General features: G+C 43.0%; 1 protein-coding gene across 1 annotated transcript in view; it reads right to left on the bottom strand.

The window, feature by feature from the left end:
* FAT4 (FAT atypical cadherin 4) overlaps nucleotides 1-6,927 on the bottom strand; it is a 235,259-nt gene extending 228,332 nt beyond the window's left edge. Inside the window, exon 1 of the mRNA XM_044682210.1 lies at nucleotides 1,759-6,927. Within this exon, the coding sequence (XP_044538145.1) occupies nucleotides 1,759-6,927 (5,169 nt within the window). The remainder of the gene's footprint in view (nucleotides 1-1,758) is intronic.
* Between the last annotated feature and the right edge of the window lie 16,589 nt (nucleotides 6,928-23,516).

Raw genomic sequence — 23,516 nt, forward strand, 5'->3', positions numbered from 1 at the left:
CCTCCCTCTCTGTCTCTGTCTCTCTGTCTCTATCTACCTCTCTCTGTCTCTATCTCTATCTCTGTCTCTCTCTGTCTCTGTCTCTCTGTCTCTGTCTCTCTCTTTCCCCCTCTTTCTCTCTCTCTCTCACCCTCCTACCCCCTCACTCTCTTTCTATCTCCCCCTCCCTCTCTGTCTCTCTCTGTCTCTGTCTCTGTCTTCCCCTCCTTCTCTCTGTCTCTGTCTCTCCTCTCAACAGATAAGAGTATTTTCTAGGTGGCCTGTGCCACCTTGAGTTCAAAGTACACACATTTGGATTATAACAATACCAATGAGGAGAGATCCTTTGCTATATGGTGGACTAAATTATTTCCAGTGGAAGCCAAGCATGTTATACTTGTAGAGGTTAAGAATGAAGCAGTATTTCTTAGCTGCCAATGCATGGAAGAACTAAGAACAACATGGGCACAGTGCTGACCAACACTGATGTGTCTCAGGAGGCAAACACATGTCTCTGTTCACTGATGACACGTTACACACTGCAGTGCATGAGGGAAAGAAAATGATGACCAACAGGCCCAGGGCAATGTAAACCCTGGGGAGGTTCCTCAGGCAACTCTAATTAATGTTGGTGACACAACTGGTGAGCCCTCAGTCTTGCCTGGGCAAGCTGTGTGCCATGTTGCCTGATGACATTTCCTTCAATAAAGCTCTACCAAGTGTGATGCACACACAGCTAGAGGAATCTTCCCCATTTCAAAGGGGAAGTCTTTTGACTAGCAATGAAAATGGGTGTCATCTCCGGGCACCCCCGCCCTGCTAAAAATACAGAAATTCTTTGTTTGGGGGCCCAGAACTTCTCAGATATGTGGATGTGTGTATGTACATACATGTATGCATACATCTCTATACACATTCAAAAGTTTATATGCATGCATGCACATCTGTCTGTATGTGTAAATTACTAGAAAATACAACATAGGATATATTCTATATATAATTAAATATATATATATATACTTAAAAATCTTCATCTGAGAAGGGCTCCAGAAGTGTCTCCAGACCACTTTTGGGAAGGAGAGAATGGTCTGCAGTTCCAAATTGTGAAAACCAATGAGTGCCCTGACCTGATAGCAACAGTATTATCCCTCAGGGACTTTTCCAGGCTCTTTCAGGATACCTTTGTCATGATCAATAGAGTCCTGGGTTACAGCCGGAGATATTTTGGGCCCCCCAGATACTGAAGAATCTTAATATTCTTCACGAATGCAATTTTTTTCGTTGACCATTTGCCTCCACGCCTTCTCTTTTCTGAGATTTTCAAGGAATTCGATTTGACATTTGACCGATAACTAGAATATATTACGATACTTAATGTAGGAAAAGAAGTGAGATAAACAAGTGAGTGTTCTTTGCCTGGAGTTTTTCTCATCACAGAATCTCAAAACCCCAGTTAAAAAGAAGCCTGAAGGCAATCTGGTCCAAGCTTCCCTGAACGAGTATGCCCCCTACAAGATCTCTAGCAAGTGGTCTTCTGGTCCTACCTGAAGAGCTCTGTTTGACCAAGATTCAAGCTACTTCTCAAGCAGCTACTTGGGAAATAGTAATAACCAATAAGAATAACACTGTTCACAAGGTCAGCTTTTTATGTGTCTTCTGTGTTCTCTAAAAACTCCAAGGAAGCCTACTAAAGGCATGCGCTTATAGGAAATGAAAGGGGGATTTCTGTAGAAAACCAACATGTGAACAATGAACAAAGAATATGCCCCAAAGTATTACCTCAGCTCTCTGGGTTCTGGGGAAGATAGTTGACTTTTCAATGGCGTAGACGTCCACCAGGTAGAGGTGTGCTCCCTGCTCTCGGTCAAGGATGGCGGCAGTCTGAATGATGCCTGTGTGTCGTCCAATGGTAAAGAGGCGTCCAGCAGCTTTTTCCTGACACCGCACTGCAACTATGTAATACTCCACTGAGGCTTCGGATCCTCTGGGACTGGCTGCTTCGATGGAGATGACATTGGTACCAATGGGCTCCCCTTCCTTTAAAATAGTTATATATTTGGGTTGAGTAAAAACAGGCCCATCCAGGCCCTGAAGAATGATTGTCATTTCAGTGGTTGATTTCCTTCTTTCAGGACCAAGGTCTGTCGCTGAAATGATGAGGCTGTAGATCAGCTGAGAAGGCACCAGAGCTGAAGACACCCTCAGGTCTCCACTATAACGATCCACCATGAAAGTCTCTGTGTCCCCATTGATTATCTCATATTCCACTTCTCCATTAGCTCCTTCATCTGGGTCAGCAGCAACGATTGTTGTAAGGATAGAGCCAATCATGACTGAAGGGTCTGCAGCCAGGGCATTTTGGGATATAAACATAGGGACATTGTCATTGAGATCTGTGACCAAAATAGTCACATTTTTCAAAGCAAATCTCCGAGTTTCTATGGGTACGGCCTGATCACTGGCTTTTACAGTTAATTCAAAGAGGTTAGCAAATTCCCGGTCAATTTCGGCACTGGTATATATGGTCCCTTTGACTTCATCTATGCCAAAATGGCTCCCTCTTGGCATCTGTTGAATGATGGCATAGGTCAGTTGCCCATTGATATCAGCATCAGGGTCACGGGCAGTCACAGAAATAACAGAGCTGCCAATAGGAAGGTTCTCAGTGATAGACTTAAAAATGTCTCCAGGAGGAAAGGTGGGAGGATTGTCATTGAAATCTCGGACATGGATAACCACTGACATCGTGGATGATCGAGGGGGTCTCCCTTGATCTTTTGCTGTGATGTTCAACTTGTACAAAGGCTGTGTTTCAAAGTCCAGTTTTTTGGCAAGAAAAATACCCCCTGTGTTTGGACTGATGCTAAAGGTGCCGTGATTGTTAGTCCCCGTGATGCTGTAGTGGATGTCAGCATTGTCCCCCGAATCTGAGTCTGTGGCTGTGACAGAGGTGACAAGCTCACCGATCCTCATGTTTTCCAGGACATCCACAAACAGAGTAGACTTGGGAAAAGAGGGTGTGTTATCATTTTCATCCAAAATATCAATGCTTAGGGTGCAGGTTGAATTGAGGGAGACTGTCCCAGAATCCACTGCTTGAATTAGAAGGGAATAAGAAGCTGTGGCTTCATGGTCCAATTGACCAGCTAGTGACACCTGGCCAGTGGCACTGTCTATTGCAAACATCTTCTCTTCATTACCCTTGACCACGGAATAGTGAATCAGCCCATTGCTGCCCTCATCTACATCTGAGGCAGACACACGTAAAACCTGGGTCAGGTTGGCAGCCAGTTCTGATATGGTGGCTTGGTAAAGATCTTTTAAAAATTTGGGAGCATTATCATTGATATCCTTCATGTATACCTGCACTACCGCCTGATCCTTGAGAGGTTTGGGGAGCCCCTGATCCGATGCTATCACTGTGAAGCTAAACACGGCAGCTCCTCTCTGTCTCATGAGGGACTCCCTGTCAAACTGGTGGGTGCTGGTGATTTCCCCAGTGATGGCATTCAATTCAAAATCGGGCTGCATGTTCTCAAAGGAATACCTCACCTCGCCATTTGGCCCAAAGTCTTTATCGATAGCATTTATCATCCCCACAAATGACCCACCCTTCTGCTCCTCTTCAAAGTAAAATACATAATTAGTGCTGTTAAACAGTGGTCTGTTGTCATTCACGTCTTCCAAAACGACAGTCACATTCACAGTGGCACTGAGAGGTTCAACGGCTCGGTCAGAAGCGACCACCACTAAGACGTACCGATCCTGAAGCTCCCGGTCCAGTTCACTCTTTACATACAGCTGCCCGTCAGGGAAAATGCCAAAGGCATTCCCTGTGTTTCCTTCGGCTATGCTGTAGGCAATTTCCCCATTGGCTCCCGAGTCCTGGTCAGAAGCTTGGACCTTGAAGAACAGGGAGTTCACGGGCTGGGCCTCTGAAAGGGTAACCTCATAGGAGAGCTGGTCAAACACCGGGGGGTTGTCATTGACATCGTGGATGGAGACGGTTAAGATGAAGCTAGAGGAGAGCTGGGGGACGCCCCTATCCGATGCCAGTATCTCCACCTGGTAGGAGCCAGTGTGCACATCCAAAGGCCGGAGCAAACTGATGTTGCCATTTTTTTCATCAACGGTGAACAGGTTCTTGGGGTTTTGCTTCAGGCTGTAGAATACCATGCCATTGACCCCTTCATCAGGGTCTAAGGCTTTGGCCTGAAATATGCTATGTCCTGCCTGCCAGTTCTCAACCACGTTCACCCATTCCACTGCCTGAAGAAAATGGGGGGCGTTATCATTCAGGTCCTTGACTGTGATGTTCACTATGGTTTCTCCTGTCACCAGGCCCCCACTGGCTACCACTTTCAGCTGATAAAAGGATTGCTCCTCCCGGTCAATGATGCTGGCTGTAGTGAGGTGTCCCGTGGCCTGGTTGATAGTAAAAACCCCTTTCTGGTCTCCAGTGGTGATCACATAAGTGATGTTGCTGTTAAGGTCCATGGTGGATGCAGAGACGCTGCCCACATGGTATCCCAAGGCCACGTTCTCAAATACCACGAAGCTGTATGTGGATTGACTGAAGACAGGGGGGTTGTCTTGAGTGTCCAGCACCGTGATGGTCACGATGGCCTGGTTGGGGGACTGCAGGTGCCCCCCGTCCGTGGCTACGACCTGTAGCTGATAAGCTGTCTTCTCCTCTCGGTCCAAGACCATCCTGGTGGAAATGGCCCCAGTGTGGCTATGGATCTGGAAACGAGATGTATCTCCAGCTGATATGCTGTACTTGACAGTCCCATTGGGGCCCGAGTCTGGGTCACTGGCAGACACAGTGGTGATGTAGCTGCCAGCTGGCTCGTTCTCCTGGATATGAGCAAAGTACTGCACTGGATAAAACACAGGGCTGTTATCATTCACATCCAAGAGACTCACATTGACCCTGGTCAAAGAAGACTGGGCAGGAGAGCCCAGATCCACAGCCAGGACCAGCAAGGAATAGCAAGCCTGCTCTTCTCTGTCCAGAGAGGAAATGGTGCTGAGTCTCCCAGACACGGGATCCAGGCGGAAGGCTCTCTGCTCAGTCTCAGATTCTTGGAAGGAGAATCGGACAGTTCCGTTGTCACCCAGGTCTCCATCTGATGCCTCTATGACCAACAAGTCGGTCCCGGCAGGGGCATTCTCAGCCACAGACACCTCATAGCCTGCCTCCTGGCTAAACACGGGCTTTTCATCATTCACATCCAGGACGGTGACTACCAGCTGGGCATAGGATACTTTGGGGTGGACACCCTGGTCCCTGGCACTGATGTTCAGGACCACCTGGGAGGCTCGCTCTCTGTCTAGGCCCCCAGCAGCAGCGGTGGTCACCAGACCACTGTGGTCGCTGATGTGGAACCAGTCCAGCTCATTGCCAGAGATGATGCTGTAGCGGAGGTTGGCATTGAGCCCTGAGTCACCATCCGTGGCAGAAACCCCGCTCACGTAGCTGCCAGGGGGCGCCTCTTCACTCAGGTTCACCCGGTACACCAGCTGGGAGAAGACGGGCGGGTGGTCGTTGATGTCATTAACAAAGATCACCAGGCTGGCCACGGAGGAGCGGGCCACGGTTCCAGGGGGCGCCCCGTGGTTGTCTGACACGGAGACCGTCAGGTTGTAGGACGGGATGCGCTCTCGGTCCAGCGCGCTGGCAACCTTAATGAGGCTCAGGTTGGGCACCTTGCTTCGCTGCACCTCAAAGTGCCGTTGCTCGTTGCCCCCCAGGATCTGCACGGAGATGTTGCCATTGGCCGCGGGGGAATCTGCGTCCGTGACTGTGAGCAGGGCCACCACTGTGCCCACCTGCGCGTTCTCGTCCACTGAGGCGAAGCGCGATGTGGCCGGGAAGTAGCGGAATTTAACCACCGGGTCGTTGTCGTTCACGTCCAGGAGCTGGATGAGCGCCTCTGCCCGGCCGGTGAGCGAGGGCACGCCCCGGTCGTGGGCCTGCAAGGTGAGCGAGTACTGGCGCCGGGCCTCGTAGTCCAGGGGCTCCCGCACCGTGATGAGCCCCGTCTCAGGGTCCATGTGGAAGGGGCCCCCGTCCTCCTGCAGCTGGTAGCGGATGTCCGCGTTGGTGCCCTCGTCCGCATCGGCCGCGGCTACCTGAAGGACGCTGGAGCCCACGACCGCGTCCTCGGGCACTCCAGCCTGGTAGTGAGAACTGCGGAACACCGGGGGATTGTCGTTGATGTCCTGTACCGTGACGTTCACCTGGAGGTAGCCCCGCCGCTTGGGTTCGCCCTTGTCCTCCACCTCCACCAACAGCTGGTATTGGGCTGTGGCCTCGCGGTCCAGGCCTCCCTTGGACACTAGGTGCAAGAAGGCTCCCTCGCCGCTCGGGTTGAGGGTGATGTCGAGGCGGAAGCGCCCTGCCTCGTTGCCGCCCACGATTCGGTAGGAGCTGTGGTCCACCCCGTTGGAGCCGATGTCCGCGTCGGTGGCCGTGTCCAAGATGACCTGGCGCCCGCTGCTGCTGTCTTCCTTAAAAGTGACCACGATGGAAGGCTCGGGGAAGACGGGCGCATTGTCGTTCAGGTCCCGCACCAGCACACGCACCTCGGTGGGGTAGGTGGGCGCACTGGACAGAACCACCAAGTTGATCACGTCGCTGGGCAGGCTCTCCCGGTCAATGGTGGCCGTGGTGTGCAGAGCCCCGGTGCTGGAGTTGATGGTGAACAAGGCGTGGCTTTCACTCAGCCGGTAGGTAAAACCTGGCCGCGTCTGGATGGTGCCCACGAGAGTGCCAGGGGGCTGTTCCTCCAGCACCTGGAAAACCTGGCGCTGCTCCGTCCCGGAGCTCCCTGCAGCCGGACCTGGCAGTGCCCACAGCAGCCCGAGGATGAGGGGGGCAAGCGGAGGGAGGGAGGGGAGCAGGAATCCCCAGCGACCCCGAGCCCCGGGGGCCCACAGGGGCATGGTGACGACTCAAAGATGGAGCCTGCAGACCGAGGGCCGGCAGAAAGCAGACTTAAGAGAGCGAAATTCCTGCCTCCTCCCCTAACGACAATGACAATAAACAATAATAAATCCAACCGCTCGCTCTGGTGTGAGCAAGGCAATCGCTCTCAAGGCGCTGTAAATCCGGGAAAAGCAAAGCCCAGCTGCAAAAAGCTTAAGGGAGTTGTAGAGACAGTCCCGTGCATGTTGCAATGGAAAAGACCCGGGCGCAAGGGAAACTGGGGCATCCCGCGGGCCACTACTGGGTCCTGGTAAGCCCCGAGAAAGTTCCTCTAGCCCCCAATCGGCTGTCTTGTTTTCCCCTTTCCCTTTTGTTTTTAATCCAAAGTGTCTGCAGTCCCGGGAAGAGTGGGGAATTGAGGAAGATGTCTGTACTCACAGTATGGGAGGAGACGCTAAATGTAATCCGCCCTCTCCAAAGCTTCAAGTTTCACGCTTCCAAAGAAGACGAGAAGGAGCTGGAGGCAAAACCGCTAGAGCAGAAGAGCGGAGGAAAAAAAAAAGGGGGAAGCCAATCTCCTCTCCCCGAGTAGTCCAACTTGTAGAGGCGAGGGATGCAGCCCCAGAAAAGCAGAGAGGCGGTGGTGGGAGCCGAGTTTTCTGGCAACAACAGCTCCAACGCGGCGTTCTAGGCTTCCTTGGCCCGGGTCCTAGCTCCGGGCGCCCCGTTCGGTTCAGTCCCACTCTGCGCCGCCGCCTCTCTCGGGGCTCTGTGGCCCGGAGCCAAAGGCATTTTTTTTTTTCACCTGGACTGGGGCGTCTGTGAGTCCATCACTTGTTCCTCAAAAAGAGAGCACACGTCCGTCTTCCCTAGCAAGCTGGGAGGAGTAGGGCGGAGGCTGGGGCTAGCTCCCCCCGGCCTTTCTCTCACCATGCCCAAGGAGGGCGGGGGTACCTCGGCGGCCTCCTTGCCCTTGGGCTTAGCTTAGCTAGGAGGGCTGGGCTGCTCCTCCAGAGTCAGTCAGTTGCGCTTTGTAATCCACTGGGTCTAAAGACTGGCCGGACCGCCTCTGCCCATTCCCAGTCGGGCAACGCTGGCTAAGCGCACCGGACGGCTGTCAGCTCGGCGGCGGGCGCTCCCACCTCTGGGCAGAGCTCTCCCTGGAAGCCCAGGGTTCCCCCTTCTCTCCTTCAGTCCCACTTACACACGCACACGAACACACTCATATGCACGGTGTCTGCACACCAATGCCGAGGAGGGAAGAGAGTGCTGGACACCGGGACAGGGCACCGAGGCAGAGAGGAGAGAGAAGAGAGAGAGAGCGCCACAAACTTTGCTTGCTCGCCCCTCATTGATCGCAGCTCCTCACTTCTCCCCGCTGCTCTTGCTTCGGGCCAGCTCTCCAGCCCGCCCCGTCCCAGTCCCATTGGACCGACCCTAACCTCATCCCGCCTCACATTCCTGTCTCGCGCTGCGGATTGGATTGCCTGCACGCTCATCAACGCAGCTGTTGGGAAGGGTGGGAGCCACAGGAGGCGGAGGGAAGACGAAGGGGGTGATTTCTTTTCTTTCTGCCTGATTTTTTTTTTTTTTTTTTGTCAACTCTTGGCAGGCGTTGGAGCAACAAAAAGGGCTTGCCGACGAGAAGATGGGGGTGGGTCCGTTTTACGGCGAAATAACTTTAGTGGCTGGGATGAAGGGGGACCGTTAGGATGCTCGAAAGATCATAATTCAGGGGGAGAAAGAAAAGGAGACGAGGGGGCTCCGGTGGGGGAGGGAGGGGAATTAAGTAAAGCCCATCTGGGAATGCTGCCTGCAGATATGCATTAACTGTTTCCTGTCCTTTCCCGGACCCAGGCAGGGAAGCTGCTGTCCAGCAGCCCTGGCAAAGCGCAACTCTAGGTGTGTGTGACACCTGCCAGGTCACCTGGGGCGGCCCAGCGCTGTCCAGAGTGCTGCTTACCTGCGCCTCAGAAGCAGCCTTGCTCTCTGCAGGAAGGAGGAAGGGCACCCAAGTCCCAAGTGCGTCTCCGGCTTGTTCTCTGTCACATTGGTCTCAGTGAACTCCTACTGCCCCGGCTCGGAAAGATCGTGCGCCTTGCCCGATGGGAGGAACCCCAGGGGCGGGAAGGCAAACCTTGGGGTTTCAAACAAGCACAACAATGAAAATCCTTTGGGAGGGAGATTTTCCTGTTACTGACCAACTTGGTGTAATGATCTGGCTTCCGTCCTGCCCCCTCACAATGGAAGCAATCGCAGTGTGCTGGGCTGGTTTGTTAGGGCGGGAGGGGTAGGGGGAGGGTTGAGAGGCAGAGACAAACCGAGACCGAGACCGAGACCGAGACCGAGACAGAGACAGAGACAGAGACAGAGACAGAAACAGAGTATCAGAAAGCTAAATACCTCCTGTCCCCCAGTAAAGACCAAAAAATGGGCAGTATTCGGCACTGGACGTAGCTCACTACTCACTCCTCTATTGTCCCATTCAGAATAGCTAAGAGATGTGTCAAAATCACGTGGTTGGAAATCGGATTAGTTTTTCTTCTCCTTTAAGATAAAAAAAAAAAAAAAACATAAAAATTCGGATTAGGCTAACCATTTCTGAAACATTTAACTCCTAGGGACATTCTCGACAGAGTAACGGGTCAATACTGCCCTCTGGTGCCCGTTGGGAGCCTTGCAGCTCTAGTACCATAATCATCTAGTCCTCTCGAAATGACCAGAGCCTTCCACTCTAGCTGCAGTGACCTTCCCTTCTTGCTGTAGCCTTGGGACAAGCTAGGAGAGGAGATAACAAAGCACTCGCCTGGAAGAGCTTCTCTTAGGTTCGGGATTTTTGTTTTTACTCGGAGAAAGGAGTAGGCGCATCTAGTTCAATACACTCTGATGCACAAATATCTATCAAGCACCTACTACTATTTTCAAGGGATAGTGTCAGACTGGCTACAAAGACACAGACGACTGCCCTAGAGGATTCAGCATGTAAACACCGAAGAATAAACAAGCCAATGGGAAGGAGCTACCTATTCGAAGGATGAGGAAAGGCTTCATTCATTCTTCATTCAACTAATTTCCTTGGAATTCATTCTAGCTTCAATGAACGGGTGCTGGGGCGTAGAGAGATCCCCGGAAGAATGCCTGTGCCCGGGAGGAGTCAACAAAATTGGGTTCAGCCTCCAGAAAACTCACTCTTCAAATTTCCCCAGTCACAATCCTCTTCTGACTTCCCTTTTCCTCCTTCCTCTTCTCTACTGGTCTGGTACTAGAGAGGATTTCTTGATTTTAGTCAAAGGACATAATTAGATTCCTGAATTGGCCACTTAATAATAATTATATCCATTATAATTTGACACTTTAGATTTGCAAATATGTTGCCTTATTTCATTCTCTCAACAACACTGCAAAAAAGAAGTGCTATTATTATCCCCATTTCAGTAGCAAACTGAAAGTAAGAAACACTGTAGGCTTGCCTAGGGTTAGCGAGATATTAAATGTTGTAAAATCAATTCTTCCTGTCTCCAGTTCTAGCTCTCTTCCCCATTTTATGACCTAGATGGCCATTTTCTATTTTTGTGACCTGTGCCAACTCACTTTTATTTATAGAGCAGGAACTAAATAACATCCCTCCATCTCTAAATCTCTGTTCCTTTAATCCCAATAGCAAAAATAATGTAAGTACACACAGAGGCAAATGTAATCAAGATTCAGAATCAAGGGCACTCGGTTTGAGTTTGACATTTAATCGCCGGGTGACTCTGGCAAGTTGGATAATCATTCTGTGACTCAGTTTCTTCATTCACAAAATGGAGATGAAAAAATATAGCCTTCCTCAGAAGGTTGTTATGATGAAAGTGTACTTTAGAGATATTATTGTTATACGAATAGCACAGCACTCTCCCCCCCCCCCACAAATTATTCCCCACAACTTGAACTGGAACTTTCAGCTTACATCTACAATAGGATATATATTACTCTCAGCTCAAAGGGGTATACCCTTCACATCCCTTTTTTAAAACCATAGTTCATCTGCTACAAAGGTGTGATTCCCACCAAGACTCTACCAGTAGACACAATTAACTATTTAACAAAGGTGTTTAGTAAGGCAGCATAGTGAGAAAAATAGCTAGCAAACATTTCCCTTCAAATTCAGGCACCAGACACTTTCCCACAAACACAGTGTTTGTATTAGAGTATACAGAGTAAGGGACACATGAAGGGAATGTATACATGGCAACTTCCAACTTAACTTTAAGGTTTCAGATTTTCCATGTCCATTCACTCTTAGAGTAGCCCTCACCAAGTTCTCCTTGGGGAGGTCTTTCAGCCACTCTGTCCTTTTCTGCAGTTCAAGTCTTAACTGCTGACTGGCTCTTTCTTGAGTCCCTAAGTAACTGTATTGTCAGAGGTACCACTCTTGAAGCTCATTCCTTCCTCAAGGTGATTGTGCCTCTGTACTTGTGTTTTTCTTGAAAATGTGCTTTTCTCTCAATAATGCTCTCTTATTGCTGGTTGGGGCATTTCCTTCTGGGCTAGTAGCTCTATTACTAGAGGCAAGGCCCAGCAGCAGAAGTGGAAAAAAAAAAGAAAATCTCTCATCTTAGTAGCCCTGGATTAAAAGCCCAAGATTATAATACCCCAAAACTGGGAGTGAAGAAAGGACAGTCATCCTTCTTTTCCAGGGAGGCAGTTATTTATTTCCTGCCAGTTTTCAAAAGAAAGCCATGCTTCATATGGGAGAGGGAGTGAGTTTCTTTGAAAGCTAAAACCAAAAAAAATGAAATTAAAGAAGTTCACTAACTCCCATTTACAGGAAGGGAATAGGGGGTTCATTTCCAAGCAGGTCCTCTGGCTTGGCCATTGACAGCTTAGTCTGTCTTGTTTATCAATGCCACAGGTTTGTGAAAGGTTTAATTGTAATGTCCATGCAGTTGATTCCCAAATCTACATATGTAGCCCTAGTTTCTTTCCTGAACTCCAGATTAACATCTCCAATTGCCTATTAAGTATTTCAAAATATTCCAATATGTCCCATAAACATGCCGAAGTTAAGAGTTCCAAAACTAAACATCTTCCCCCCGAAATCTAGCTCTGTTCCAAACTTCTTTTTCTATCCAAGAAACCCCCATTCTTTGAGTCACCCAGGTTTACCTTGGGCCTTATGCTTTAATATTCACTCTTCAACATCTCTGTATAGTTGCCAAATCTTGTCTGCCTAAGCTCCACAATATTGCTTACATGTGTCACACACTCTGCATTCACATGGCCACCAGGTAAGTTCAGCCCCTCTCTTCTGGACTACTAGAATAGCCTCCAAATAGATTTTCTTGCATCAAGTCCTACTACAATACACAAATGCCCAAGTGATTGTCCTAAAGTACAGGTCTGACCAGGTCATTCCCTTATGCAATAAACTTCAGTGCCTCCCTGAGATCAAACATATGTTCCTCTGCTTAGTTTTTAAACCTCTTCACAACTTGGTCCCAGGCAAGTTTTTCAGCTTTATTGTATTGTACATCAGTGACATCAAACTGAAATAGAAATGGGACCAGTAATTCATATATAAGGGTCCCAGGAAGGCATATACTTCTCTAGTTTTCAAATATATTGTTATATGTATTTTATTGCATTTTTATTTATTTTGTTACATATATCCTAATTATAATTTTAAGGTTTTTTATTGTGAATTAAATCATCAATAAACACAACCATTGTTCAATACATAATTATATATATATATATGTACATATATATATATACACACATATATATTTTTTTTTTGTTTGTTTGTTTGTTTAGGCCACATTTGGGAATGTTGTAGGCTGACTGTGACTCCTGGGTCTTGTGTTTGACATTTTTTAACACATTTTAATACGTTTTTTCCTACCCTTCTGGGACTCGGTGAACCATTGAAACTGATCTTGTTATGCCTCACACATGTCATTCCATCTTCTATCTCCATGTTTTGGTTTTGGTTTTTTTCTGTGTGTACTCCTACCTGAACTTTACCCCTTTATAATTTTTTTATTTTCTTCAAAATTATGCCTAAGCAACACCATCTACATCAAGCATTTTGGGATTCCTCCAGTGTCTGGTACCTCCTCCAAAAATTATTTGATATATACTCACTTATATATGTGCCATCTCCTGTGATAGAATATAAGTGCTTTGAGGGCAGATTTTGTTTTATTTTGTCTACTTGAATCCAGCTCTTAGTATACTGATTGGTATATGTTAGTCACTTAGTAAATGCTTCCTTATTAAACTAATTAAACACCAGAACTTAGGCCATACTCAAAGAATTTTCATCATAATAAGTTTGCTGGAGCATTGTAGTGGGACTCTGAGGAAAATACTTAATTTACAAAGCTCAAGGAATTGAAATAGGACTGCACCTGTGATTTCATTCAAATAGGTAACTCTAAGGTCAAGGAACATTCTTAAACAATGCAGGTCAGCAACTCGGCTGCAACTTATTGACTTGGAGAATTGCCTAAAGGAAATATTTTGTTCTCAGGATCCCTTTATATGGATAAAAACTTTTGAGAGCCTTACAAAGTTTATGAGTGTTATATTCAAGTGAGTCCTGGAATCAGCTCATGAGAACCGATTGTAAATTTTCAGTGTGAGCATTTACACCTTGGAAATTGGCAAATGTTAAAAATCAGGATTTGATGATTGTCTAGACTTAAGAAAGTCATGGAGAAAATAGTAATAATTCTAATTAAACTTAAAAGTATGATGTGAGCATATTTTTTTAATCCCCTGAGAGTCAGATGTTGAGTATTTATTGGCACACTTCTGGTTATATCTAGTGATATGTACTGAAATTACAAATTATAATATCTTTCTTTATTAAGAAAATCATTTTGACTTTACGGACCCCCTTAAAAGGCTGCAGGGACTATGTGAGGATGCTAGAGGTCCCCAGACTATACTTGAGAATGAGAACAACTGACCTACAGCACTGGGAAGTTAAATAACTTGCCCAGGATCACAAAAATGATAAATGTCAGAAGCAAATCTTGAACTTAAGTCTTTTTGCTTCCAAGACCAAATTATCTACCAGCTGTGCCATACCATTTTGTTCCATTGTACTTTCTCAGGGGTGTTCTGGGAGCACAAACCTCTCTACTCTGAGGGCTCTAAACACTTTTCAGGACTGCCCATCCACCTTTGGGGTCCATCTGTCATTCATGTTTCACCCATATCTCCAAGAAACTATAGCATATGTAATACCCACACCCTGGTAAAGCATTTCAGATGGGCCAAATCAGGTTGAGAATAACTCACAGGCCTTGAATCTCTCCATGAGTTAGGGGGATACCCACCCCAATAATGTAAAACTTCTACTAACAGAATGAGCTGATGAGAACAATTTGTTCCAGTGGCCAAGTAGGTGGCTGAAGCAGGTACTGTTGAGGACTTAGGGCTTGGTCAGATGTGGGAAGCCAATAAGAGAATAGACAAAAATCTGAGACTCCTCTTTTGACCCCTTTTGTGATCCTTGTGATTTCTTGTTGAAAAGTATTGTGACCTTATTGAAAAGCTTTAAGTTCCTAGCAAACCTGAATTTAAAGGGTTAATACTGTTCCCCTTTGCCCAGGAATGCATTTACAGCCAAGGCCAAAATTTTAGCAAGGGGCAATTCAACCCTGAGAAAAATACTCCCAACTTGGCTTTCTGATAAAAAACCAGTCAAAATTCAGCCTTGGCCTTGGTCTATTCTGAAGCCAATGTTTTGTGTTTTGATGTAACATAATTTGTAACTTCTGCGCATCTGCAAAGTTTCAAGGGGGTTCTTTTGTGTGAAATGAGTCTTGAAATATATATAATAAACTCCATGCTCCTGGAGACTGAGCTAGAAGCTTGAGGTAAAAGACAACTCCCTTGTTCTGTCCTTATTTCCTTATGAACTAAACTGTCCTTATCAGATTATCAGAGATGATAAAGAGATCTCCACAGTCCGACATCAAAGAAGATGTCATTGCATCCCGGGCCATTGTCAGTTGTCTTGACTTCTGTCCTGCCAATGGACTTAGATAACTCTGGAAGAGAGAGGGAGGCTAAGTACCCTATGTAGTTCTGCCTCACTTAAATCTGACTCCTGTACAAGTTAAAGACACCATTCTTGTGATGTCACTGGTCCTCTTGAACAAAAACAATCAAATCAAGGAAAATTTGCTATCTTCCCTCACACCAACCATATGTCAAAGTCTTCTCTTAAGAAATGATAGCACCAATTCATTTAGATCTTAGTATGAATGACAAAAGACTAGCTTACTGCTGCTAGGAGAATTTAGAGCACAGTAAGCATTACTTTGTAACATTTACAGCATGATAAATCAAGGAGAGATGGGTCTTTGTTGAAATTTCAGGCAACAATGAACAGAAGGGACAGAAATTAAGGGAAGAAAGAGAGCTTACCCAACACCCCTAAAGACTAAAAAACTATATATCTGTCTCCACTTTTATTAATTTCCACATGTTAGAGAAAGAGGAATGTCTTGCCAAAGGGCAAAGAGGACAGAGGAGTACCTGAGAAGGAAGAAAGGGAAATGAAAATATGCCAATGATAAAACTTTATAACTTTTTTTCATTTTTTCAATGAGATAGCTCAGCTTTCATATCTTACTAGAAAATAGCCTAACTCTAGAACCTAGCCCCAGTGCTAAGGTCTTGCTCTTTTAAGCTACCGTCAATGGCCCTTATATCATTTATCTTTGTGAATAGACTTTTACCCTTTCTCTAAACATGATCAACCTTCCAAAGTTCCTCTGTCATTTAACATCAGCCTGATTTGCTTTCCATCATTCATATTCTCTCATCCTATTCCCAGGCTACGAGGCCTTACTAGAAGTAGTATTGAAATTAAGGTTATTTCCTTAACTATCTGCCATCCCTTTACCTGGGCTCTGGCTGCTGCCTTTCAGTTATTTTATTTTATTTCTATTGCCACTGGTTTCTTGTCATAGTCCTAACATAGTATAGTGGGTAGAGAGCTCAGTTTGGAGCCAGGAAGACCTGCATTCAAATTTTACTCCTGTCACATTCTGGCTATATGACTCTAGGATAATCACTTAACTTATGAGTTGCTTTTCACAGTTCTTTCACAGTTCACAATCTGCAAAGATTAATTGAAGATGAAGTACCAACTATGTTAATAGAGAAAGTTTCTTCTGGAAATTCCATGAAATCACAGGTTCAGTCCATATCCCCTATCTCAGTCCTAGTAATGGATATTTAATGAAGGAAAAATGATAATTAAGGGGGCAGCTGCATGGGTCCATGGATCGAGAGCTAGATCTAGAGATGGGAGGTCCTAGGTTCAAACCTGGCCTCAGACACTTCCCAGCTGTGTGACCCTGGGCAAGTCACTTGATCCCCATTGACTCCCTTACCACTCTTCTCCCTTGGAGCCAATACACAGAAGGTAAAGGTTTAAAAAAAAAAAGATAAGTAAGAACAACAGTAGAAATAGCTAGCACTCAACATAGCATTTTGTGGTTTGTCAAATGTTTCACATGTTATCTAATTAGATCCTCACAACAACATTGTTATTATCATCACTTTACAGATGAGGAAACTGAGATACAGAGAAATTGTATAACTTGTCCATAGTCACTCAGCTAGTAAGCATCTGAGGCAGGATTGGAAAAGAAAGGAAGTGACTCTGAGGAAAATATTTTAATATATAATGATATAGTAGCTTCAGATGCTTTTTTCCTGACTTTTTTCAACATTTCTATAAACTAGTCTAGGGCATAAGGATTCTTAGTTTTACTGAACTGTCAGTTAAATTAGGACAAGTGCAAAACCTGGCACCCAAGGATTGTATGGGAATATGCAATGATCTCAAGGGCCAATGGTGGCTAAAACCAATCAGTTGGATACTTTGGGACAACCACAGAAGAATGTATTCACATGATTTTCTTATGCTCATGACTGTGTTATGCTATGTTCTTCATCCATTTTTCTCCTCTAAGCATTTAATTTCCAAAGATTTAAGAAAACCACCAGTGTGTGTAAATAAATGTAGAACTACATGATGGAAACCAGCATCTTCTTCTTTAACATTGCACTTAGATGAGGAATAAAATGAGTAGTTTACTTGAAAATGCTTCATTATCCAGTCCTTGTGGAATGGAAGCAAACCCACTGGAATGGCAATTGCTATTGCCAAATGGAAGACTAGGTTCTGGCATAATGGGGCATGTGCCACAAACTAGCAGGAGGAGAGTGTGATTTAGAGGAACTGGCAGAGACAGGCAGCATTCGTGACAGCCGACCATTTCATTGACATATGTGGTCTTCCTCAAAACTCACTTGTATAATCATGGCATGCCAAATAAAAGTCTGTCATTATTACTGAGGTGTATAAATCATGCAGGATTTAGAAGTACACAGTTCCCCAGAACTGAAGGAATTTGAAAGCAAATAGATTGTTGTAAGAACAATATTTATATGTCCTCAGTAAGAAAAAATATTAAAATGTACTTAATGTATTTCTACAATTTGATTAAATTATATTTAATAGACCGACCAGTTAGAAAGATTATTCTATGTGGTCTGAGAAGTGTGAAATGAGCTAACCAAGCATGTTGGTGGATTGCTTGAGCTTGGGAGCTCTGAGCTGCAATGGGCTAACACCGTCCAAATGTCCACAACAAATCCAGTGTCAATGTAGTGAGTCCTTGGCAGCTGAGAACCACCAGATCCCTAAAATGGGATGAACCTGTTCAGGTCAGAAAGGCAGAGCATTTTAAATCTACATCGAGAACAGATCCATGTACTTCCAGGTCAGCAAAGTCAGAGTAACCCATTCTCAAACAGACAAATGAATGAATGAATAAATAATAGAATAGTATGGAATAGATTGCTTGGAAAAGAATGGGCTCTTTGTTAGAGATCTTCAGATGAAGACTGAATGACCATTTGTTGGGTATGTTGTAGAAGGAATTCATTTTCAGGTATAAATTAAATTAAATAGTCTTTTAGGGTCTTTTTTTAATCCTGAGTTTTTATTGATCTTCTGAAGAAAGTAGGGGAAAATCTTTAGAAGAGAAGACTTGAAAAGAATATGATTACTGTCTTCAAACATTTGAGGTACTCATATATTGAACAAAGTTTACTTTCATTTTGTTTTGCCAAAGATAAGTTATAGGAAGGTTGTTTTTTAATTTTATTATTTTTTGTTGAAGAGACCACTTGTATTAAGATTTCCTTTATAAATTCTTATTCTATAACATGCTTTATGCATGTTTAATATTCATATTGATTTTTTTAAAGAACACTATCTTTTCTCTCTTGATATAGTTATTTTAAAAAAATTTGCTATGTCTAATAGCAATATTCCAACTCCTTATTTATAGACTCCCTCAACCATAATAAATTTTGTTCTAGTCTCTCATTGTCATTATGATGTATGTATGAATGGTTTCATAAATATTTCTTGAATACAGTAGAATGTTAAATTTTGTTTTCATAACCATCCTTCTACTCTTTGTTTTATTATATCATCTGATTATTCGCATTTAAATTTATCATCAAGATTGTTTTCTTCTATTTCTATTTTAGCGATTTAAAAAATCATCTTCCACTTTTAAGTCAATACATTGTTAGTGCTGTTAATTTTTCTTACTCTGCTTTAATATATTTATTTCCCAGAGTCTTTCTCCCTGATCCCCCTTGATCTGACCTATCTCAAATTTATTGAATTTACCTAAATTATTAATTCTCTTTCTTCACATTTCCTTACCTAGCTAGTTATCTACATGCTTTCCTTTTTTGACTATTTTCTTTCCTGATCCAATTAATCAAGTAATTAAAAACATTTTCCATTCATTTATTTCCCTCTTTCTTATTTTAAGTTGCTTTCTCTGTGCCTTTTTATAATTAATTTTCATTTGAATCAGAGAATTGTAATGTGTATTTTTTTGAGTTAGCTAACACATTTTGATTGTTAGTGGGTCACATGAAGAGAATTGGATCATAGATACCCAATAGATGTCTCCAAAATGACTGAAGTATGATGGGCCAATTTACAGGGTTTTGGTGTTTTTTTTGTATGTTTGTTTTTTGCTTTACTGTCCTTTGTTTATTTCCTTTTTTATTTAGAATATTTTTCCATGGATACATGATTCATGATCCCCTCCTCTCCAGCCCCACTCTTTCCCTCACCCTCCTGGAGCTGACAAGAAGTTCCACTGGGTTACAAACATGTATAATTGTTCAAAACTTATTTCCATCTTATTCATATTTGCAGTTGAGTGACCTTTTAACATCAAAACCCTAACCATATCCATATCGAACTACATGACTGATCACATATTTTTCTTTTGCTATTTCTGCACCCACAGTTCTTTCTCTGGATTTGGATAGTGTTCTTTCTCCTAAGTTCCTCTGGATTGTCCTGGATCACTGCTATTACATGTAATTGTGCTATAATGTATCCGTCTCTGTGTATAAAGTTCTCCGGGTTCTGCTCCTTTCTCTCTGCATCAATTCTTGGAGAGGTCTTTCCAGTTCACAGTAGTGTATTAGTGTCCTAATTTTTCCACATCCCCTCCAATACTTATCACTTTCCTTTGCTGCCATATTGGCCAGTCTGGTAGATGTGAGGTGGTACCTCAGAGTTGTTTTAATTTGCATTTCTCTAATCAGAAGGGATTTAGAACACTTTTTCATGTGTTTATTGATAGTTTTGATTTCACCCTGTGAAAACTGCCTATTCATGTCCCTTGACCATTTGTCAATTGGTTAATGGCTTGATTGTTTTGTAAATTTGACTTAGTTCCTTATATATTTGGAAAATGTAACCTTTATCAGAGAGTTTTGTTATAAAAATGTTCTCTCAGTTCCAGTTTACAGTTTTACAAATTGATTGAAAAGATAAAAGATATATTGGGGAGTGGTAGAAATTTGGAAGAGAAATAGTGTTGGATCAGAAGGGGTGTAATTCTAGAAATAGAAAGTATCAGGGTTAGGAAATGAATTAGGATTAGGATACATTTATTGGGTCAATGATGTCATATTCAAACTCTGGGAGTTGAGAGTCACACCTTGATTGACAGGTGAAGACAGTTGGACATTGGAATGTTCCCGGAGGCCATGAGGACAGGAGGAAAGGCAACTTGCCAGAAAGGATATAAATACCCTGGCAGCCCCCTGACAGGGAACCCCTTGGACCCCTTATCTTTTGAGATTTTGGCTTTTGCCTTGGCTGAGCCTTGCCTAAACTCTTGCCTTGTACATTTGATCTTGAACATTGATTGACCTGTGGATCCTCTGATTCTCTAGATATTTAGGCACCTAAATCATCTAGATATTTAGGTATCCCGAGGTCCGGGGGGATCCGGGAAGTGGGTAGGAGAAGAAGAAGAGGGTGGTAAAGGGGGGCATTTCCTGAAGGCTGTAGAACTGGAGAACAATGAGCAATAAGAAGCTGAGAGAAATCATCAACGTTTGTATCATCCAAACAGTTTGCTTACTCTGGTTTGGCAGTGGCCAGGCTGAGCCAGAGGAAGTAAAAAACAAACCTAGCATTACTGAACAGCCTACAGTCCTGAGGGATTATTGTCATAGATTTAGTGATAGGGTCACCTATTCCCCAACCCTTTCCTGATCATTCCTTTCCCTTGTTAAACAACATAGATAAAGTTATTAAGTACCTTCCTGGAGTAGTTATTCCATCACCACTCTGAGGAGGGAGCAACACAGTCAGATGAATGTTATCCAAGGCTGATAGAGCCCAATACCAATTATCAATCAACCCCAGGTGGGACCTGAAAGGGTTACCCATCCATCGACCTGTAGCGATCCTGCATGGGCACTGTTATAAAGAAGGGCAGTTATTATACCATCCAGCTGGGTGGCAGGACTCGGGTGTCCCTGCACCAACCATTAGGGAACCAAACCAAAGCCTCCTCAGATTAATATCTTAGATTACTACTACTAATAACCAGCCTAATAGTGGTAGTATCTTGATTACCCCCCTTTCATTTATAACAATGACAAAGTTGTAATGGGAACATTTTAGGAATAGATACTGAGAGATCAGTTACTTTTCTATTATCCTATCTAGAAACATTATTCTTTTGATAGAAACTCATTTCCAAACAGCTTCTGCATGATACCAATACCTGGTCTACTCCCAGACTCTGAAATTATGTCAGTACTCTAGATGCTCAACTAAAATAGAACTAAGGTCCTAGTTCCACACCTTTGTCCTCTTCATTCTTCTCTTCTAGTCGGACTAGCCACTTAATTATTCCTTTTTTTTCTCCATGTCCTTCATGAGAATAAAATTTCTGTATCGTGTTTGAGTTCCTCTTCTATCCCACTTCTATGTTTTCCTACCTGATGCATCACTCTTAGAAATCATGCTTAGAAATATAATTTCAGGAATGCAATAATGCTGGAACTCTGTTTTCTAAGGAATTAACACTGTGAATGATTTAAAGAGCAATGGAGAGACACATGGTAAGCACAACTAAGTGGTAACATATTTCCAGTTACTAAAGAAATGGCATAATGTATATCGTAAAGGAAACATATAATAATGAAATAAGGTAGTCAAGTCATATGATAATGAATGAAGGATAAGGGATGGAGTTCAGTCTCAGTATGGAATTGTCCATTGAAATGTAATGAGACCTAGAGGAAGGTTTCTAGAATGTTGAGTCAATTCTCTGTGGAGAAACTATAGAAGGACATTGACAAGAATGGCATAGTATGAAAAAATATGAATAGATTATGGTTTGGACCAATGAAAGGAACACTTTAATCAATGAGTACAAAGATCCATTGAAGAACTGGTTTATATATATATATATAATAGATGTTATGTTTGGGGAATAACGTAAAGAATTATATGACATTTAGGAAAATGATGAATTGCTTTCAGTAGTGAAGAATAATATCATGATGGATCATCTGATGACAGATCAGTAAAACTATTTCTTAAAATATAAGCTTATTGGATGATTTTTGATTTTAAGCTACACTCATTCAAAAGATTTTTAGAATTTTAATGTCTCCCTGAAGTTATCAATTTTCCAATATAAATACATTAGAGTTTTTCCCCTCTTTTGGAGAAATTATATAACCCAAGAAAGCTAGTACATGATATTGATGAAATCAATAATAGATTGTTGGCCAAATATTATATATTATAATGTGCCAGACAAATGGAAAATTTTAACTTTCTAAGATCAAACATAAATCAATATTACCTATGAAATATTTTGGTTTTTCCTCCTTTTAAAAATAAAATAAAAAAGGAAGTAGATACATATATATTTATAAATATGTATATACATACATTATTTATAATTTTATGCACATAAATGTATATACATATATACACTTCTCAATACTTAAATTATCTTTTATTTTGAAGGACCTGTCATCTCATAAATACTGATATGATTTCTCCATAAAGTGATCTCCATTGCTACCTCTTGGAGGAGAGTCCTTAAGGCATTGCTTTCCTTTATTGAATCAATTATTTTGACCATAAAATCAGTAGAAAATTAGCACAATTAATCTTATATTCCCTTTATCTTTGAATCAATTAGAGGGAATCTAAAGATGTGGTCTTATATAGAATAACATTTCTGAATGTAAGCCTCTTCCTTTCTTATGTCCTCATTAGAGATTCTGGTTTTGCGAAAATTTTCAATTTTTACATTTTCTAATTTTCTAAAACGTTCAAAGAGATTGGAAAGTAGCTATAAGGGTCTATAGTTATCTATATCTATAGATCTATAGATTTGGACATATACATATACATATCAGTCATTTTTTGTATATATGTGTGTAAACAACAGTCTCAGGTTTTTCACAAGCATTTGATATTTTCTGCTTTTTGAGTTATCTCATGAACTGATCCCTCAATGTCCTTACAAATATGTCACCTCCAGCATGGAATTCCTCTATGATACTTGGCCTTCTCTAGCTATTCTTCACATTGTTTCTTGCTTAGTGCCTCCAAGTCAAATAATCTAGCCATTATACCACACAATCTGTCTTCTATCTTCAACACAATCTTTAAGTAATCAGTCAACCAATAAGCATTTACTAAGCAGCTATTATTGGCCAATCACTAAGGATATAAAGGCAAAGAGGAAAGAAGCAAAAACAGAGGATTGTATCTTGAATAAAGATGAGGCTAAAACCTTCAGTTTTAGGAGTGATTTATTTCCACAGTGATGATTTTTAACTGGATATTTGATAAGTTTTAGCCTTCTTGGTACATTATTATGTCCAATTAACTAGTGAAAAGATAAGATGATGAAGGGGAATAAGATGTCTCATTCATTATCATGAAATCATTGAGATGTTTTGAGAATTATAACCCACATCCCAAAACAAATATACTCATATCTTTATTAGTTGAATATGGTTTTTGGAGTTAAAGGAGCAATCAATCAATTGAATATATAAAATAGGTGAGAACAATTCCTAGGTACCTATAATCAATCAATGATATAATCTATGTGTTAACAATCTAGTTGATCAAGCTACGAAAGAGTGAACTTATTCTAGTTTGGGATAAAATCAGAATGTGAAGGGTACTAAAATTGGTTGACAGAATTAGACATACATC

This window comes from Gracilinanus agilis, chromosome 6 (genome assembly GCF_016433145.1).
Source record: "Gracilinanus agilis isolate LMUSP501 chromosome 6, AgileGrace, whole genome shotgun sequence".
NCBI classification, from domain to species: domain Eukaryota; kingdom Metazoa; phylum Chordata; class Mammalia; order Didelphimorphia; family Didelphidae; genus Gracilinanus; species Gracilinanus agilis.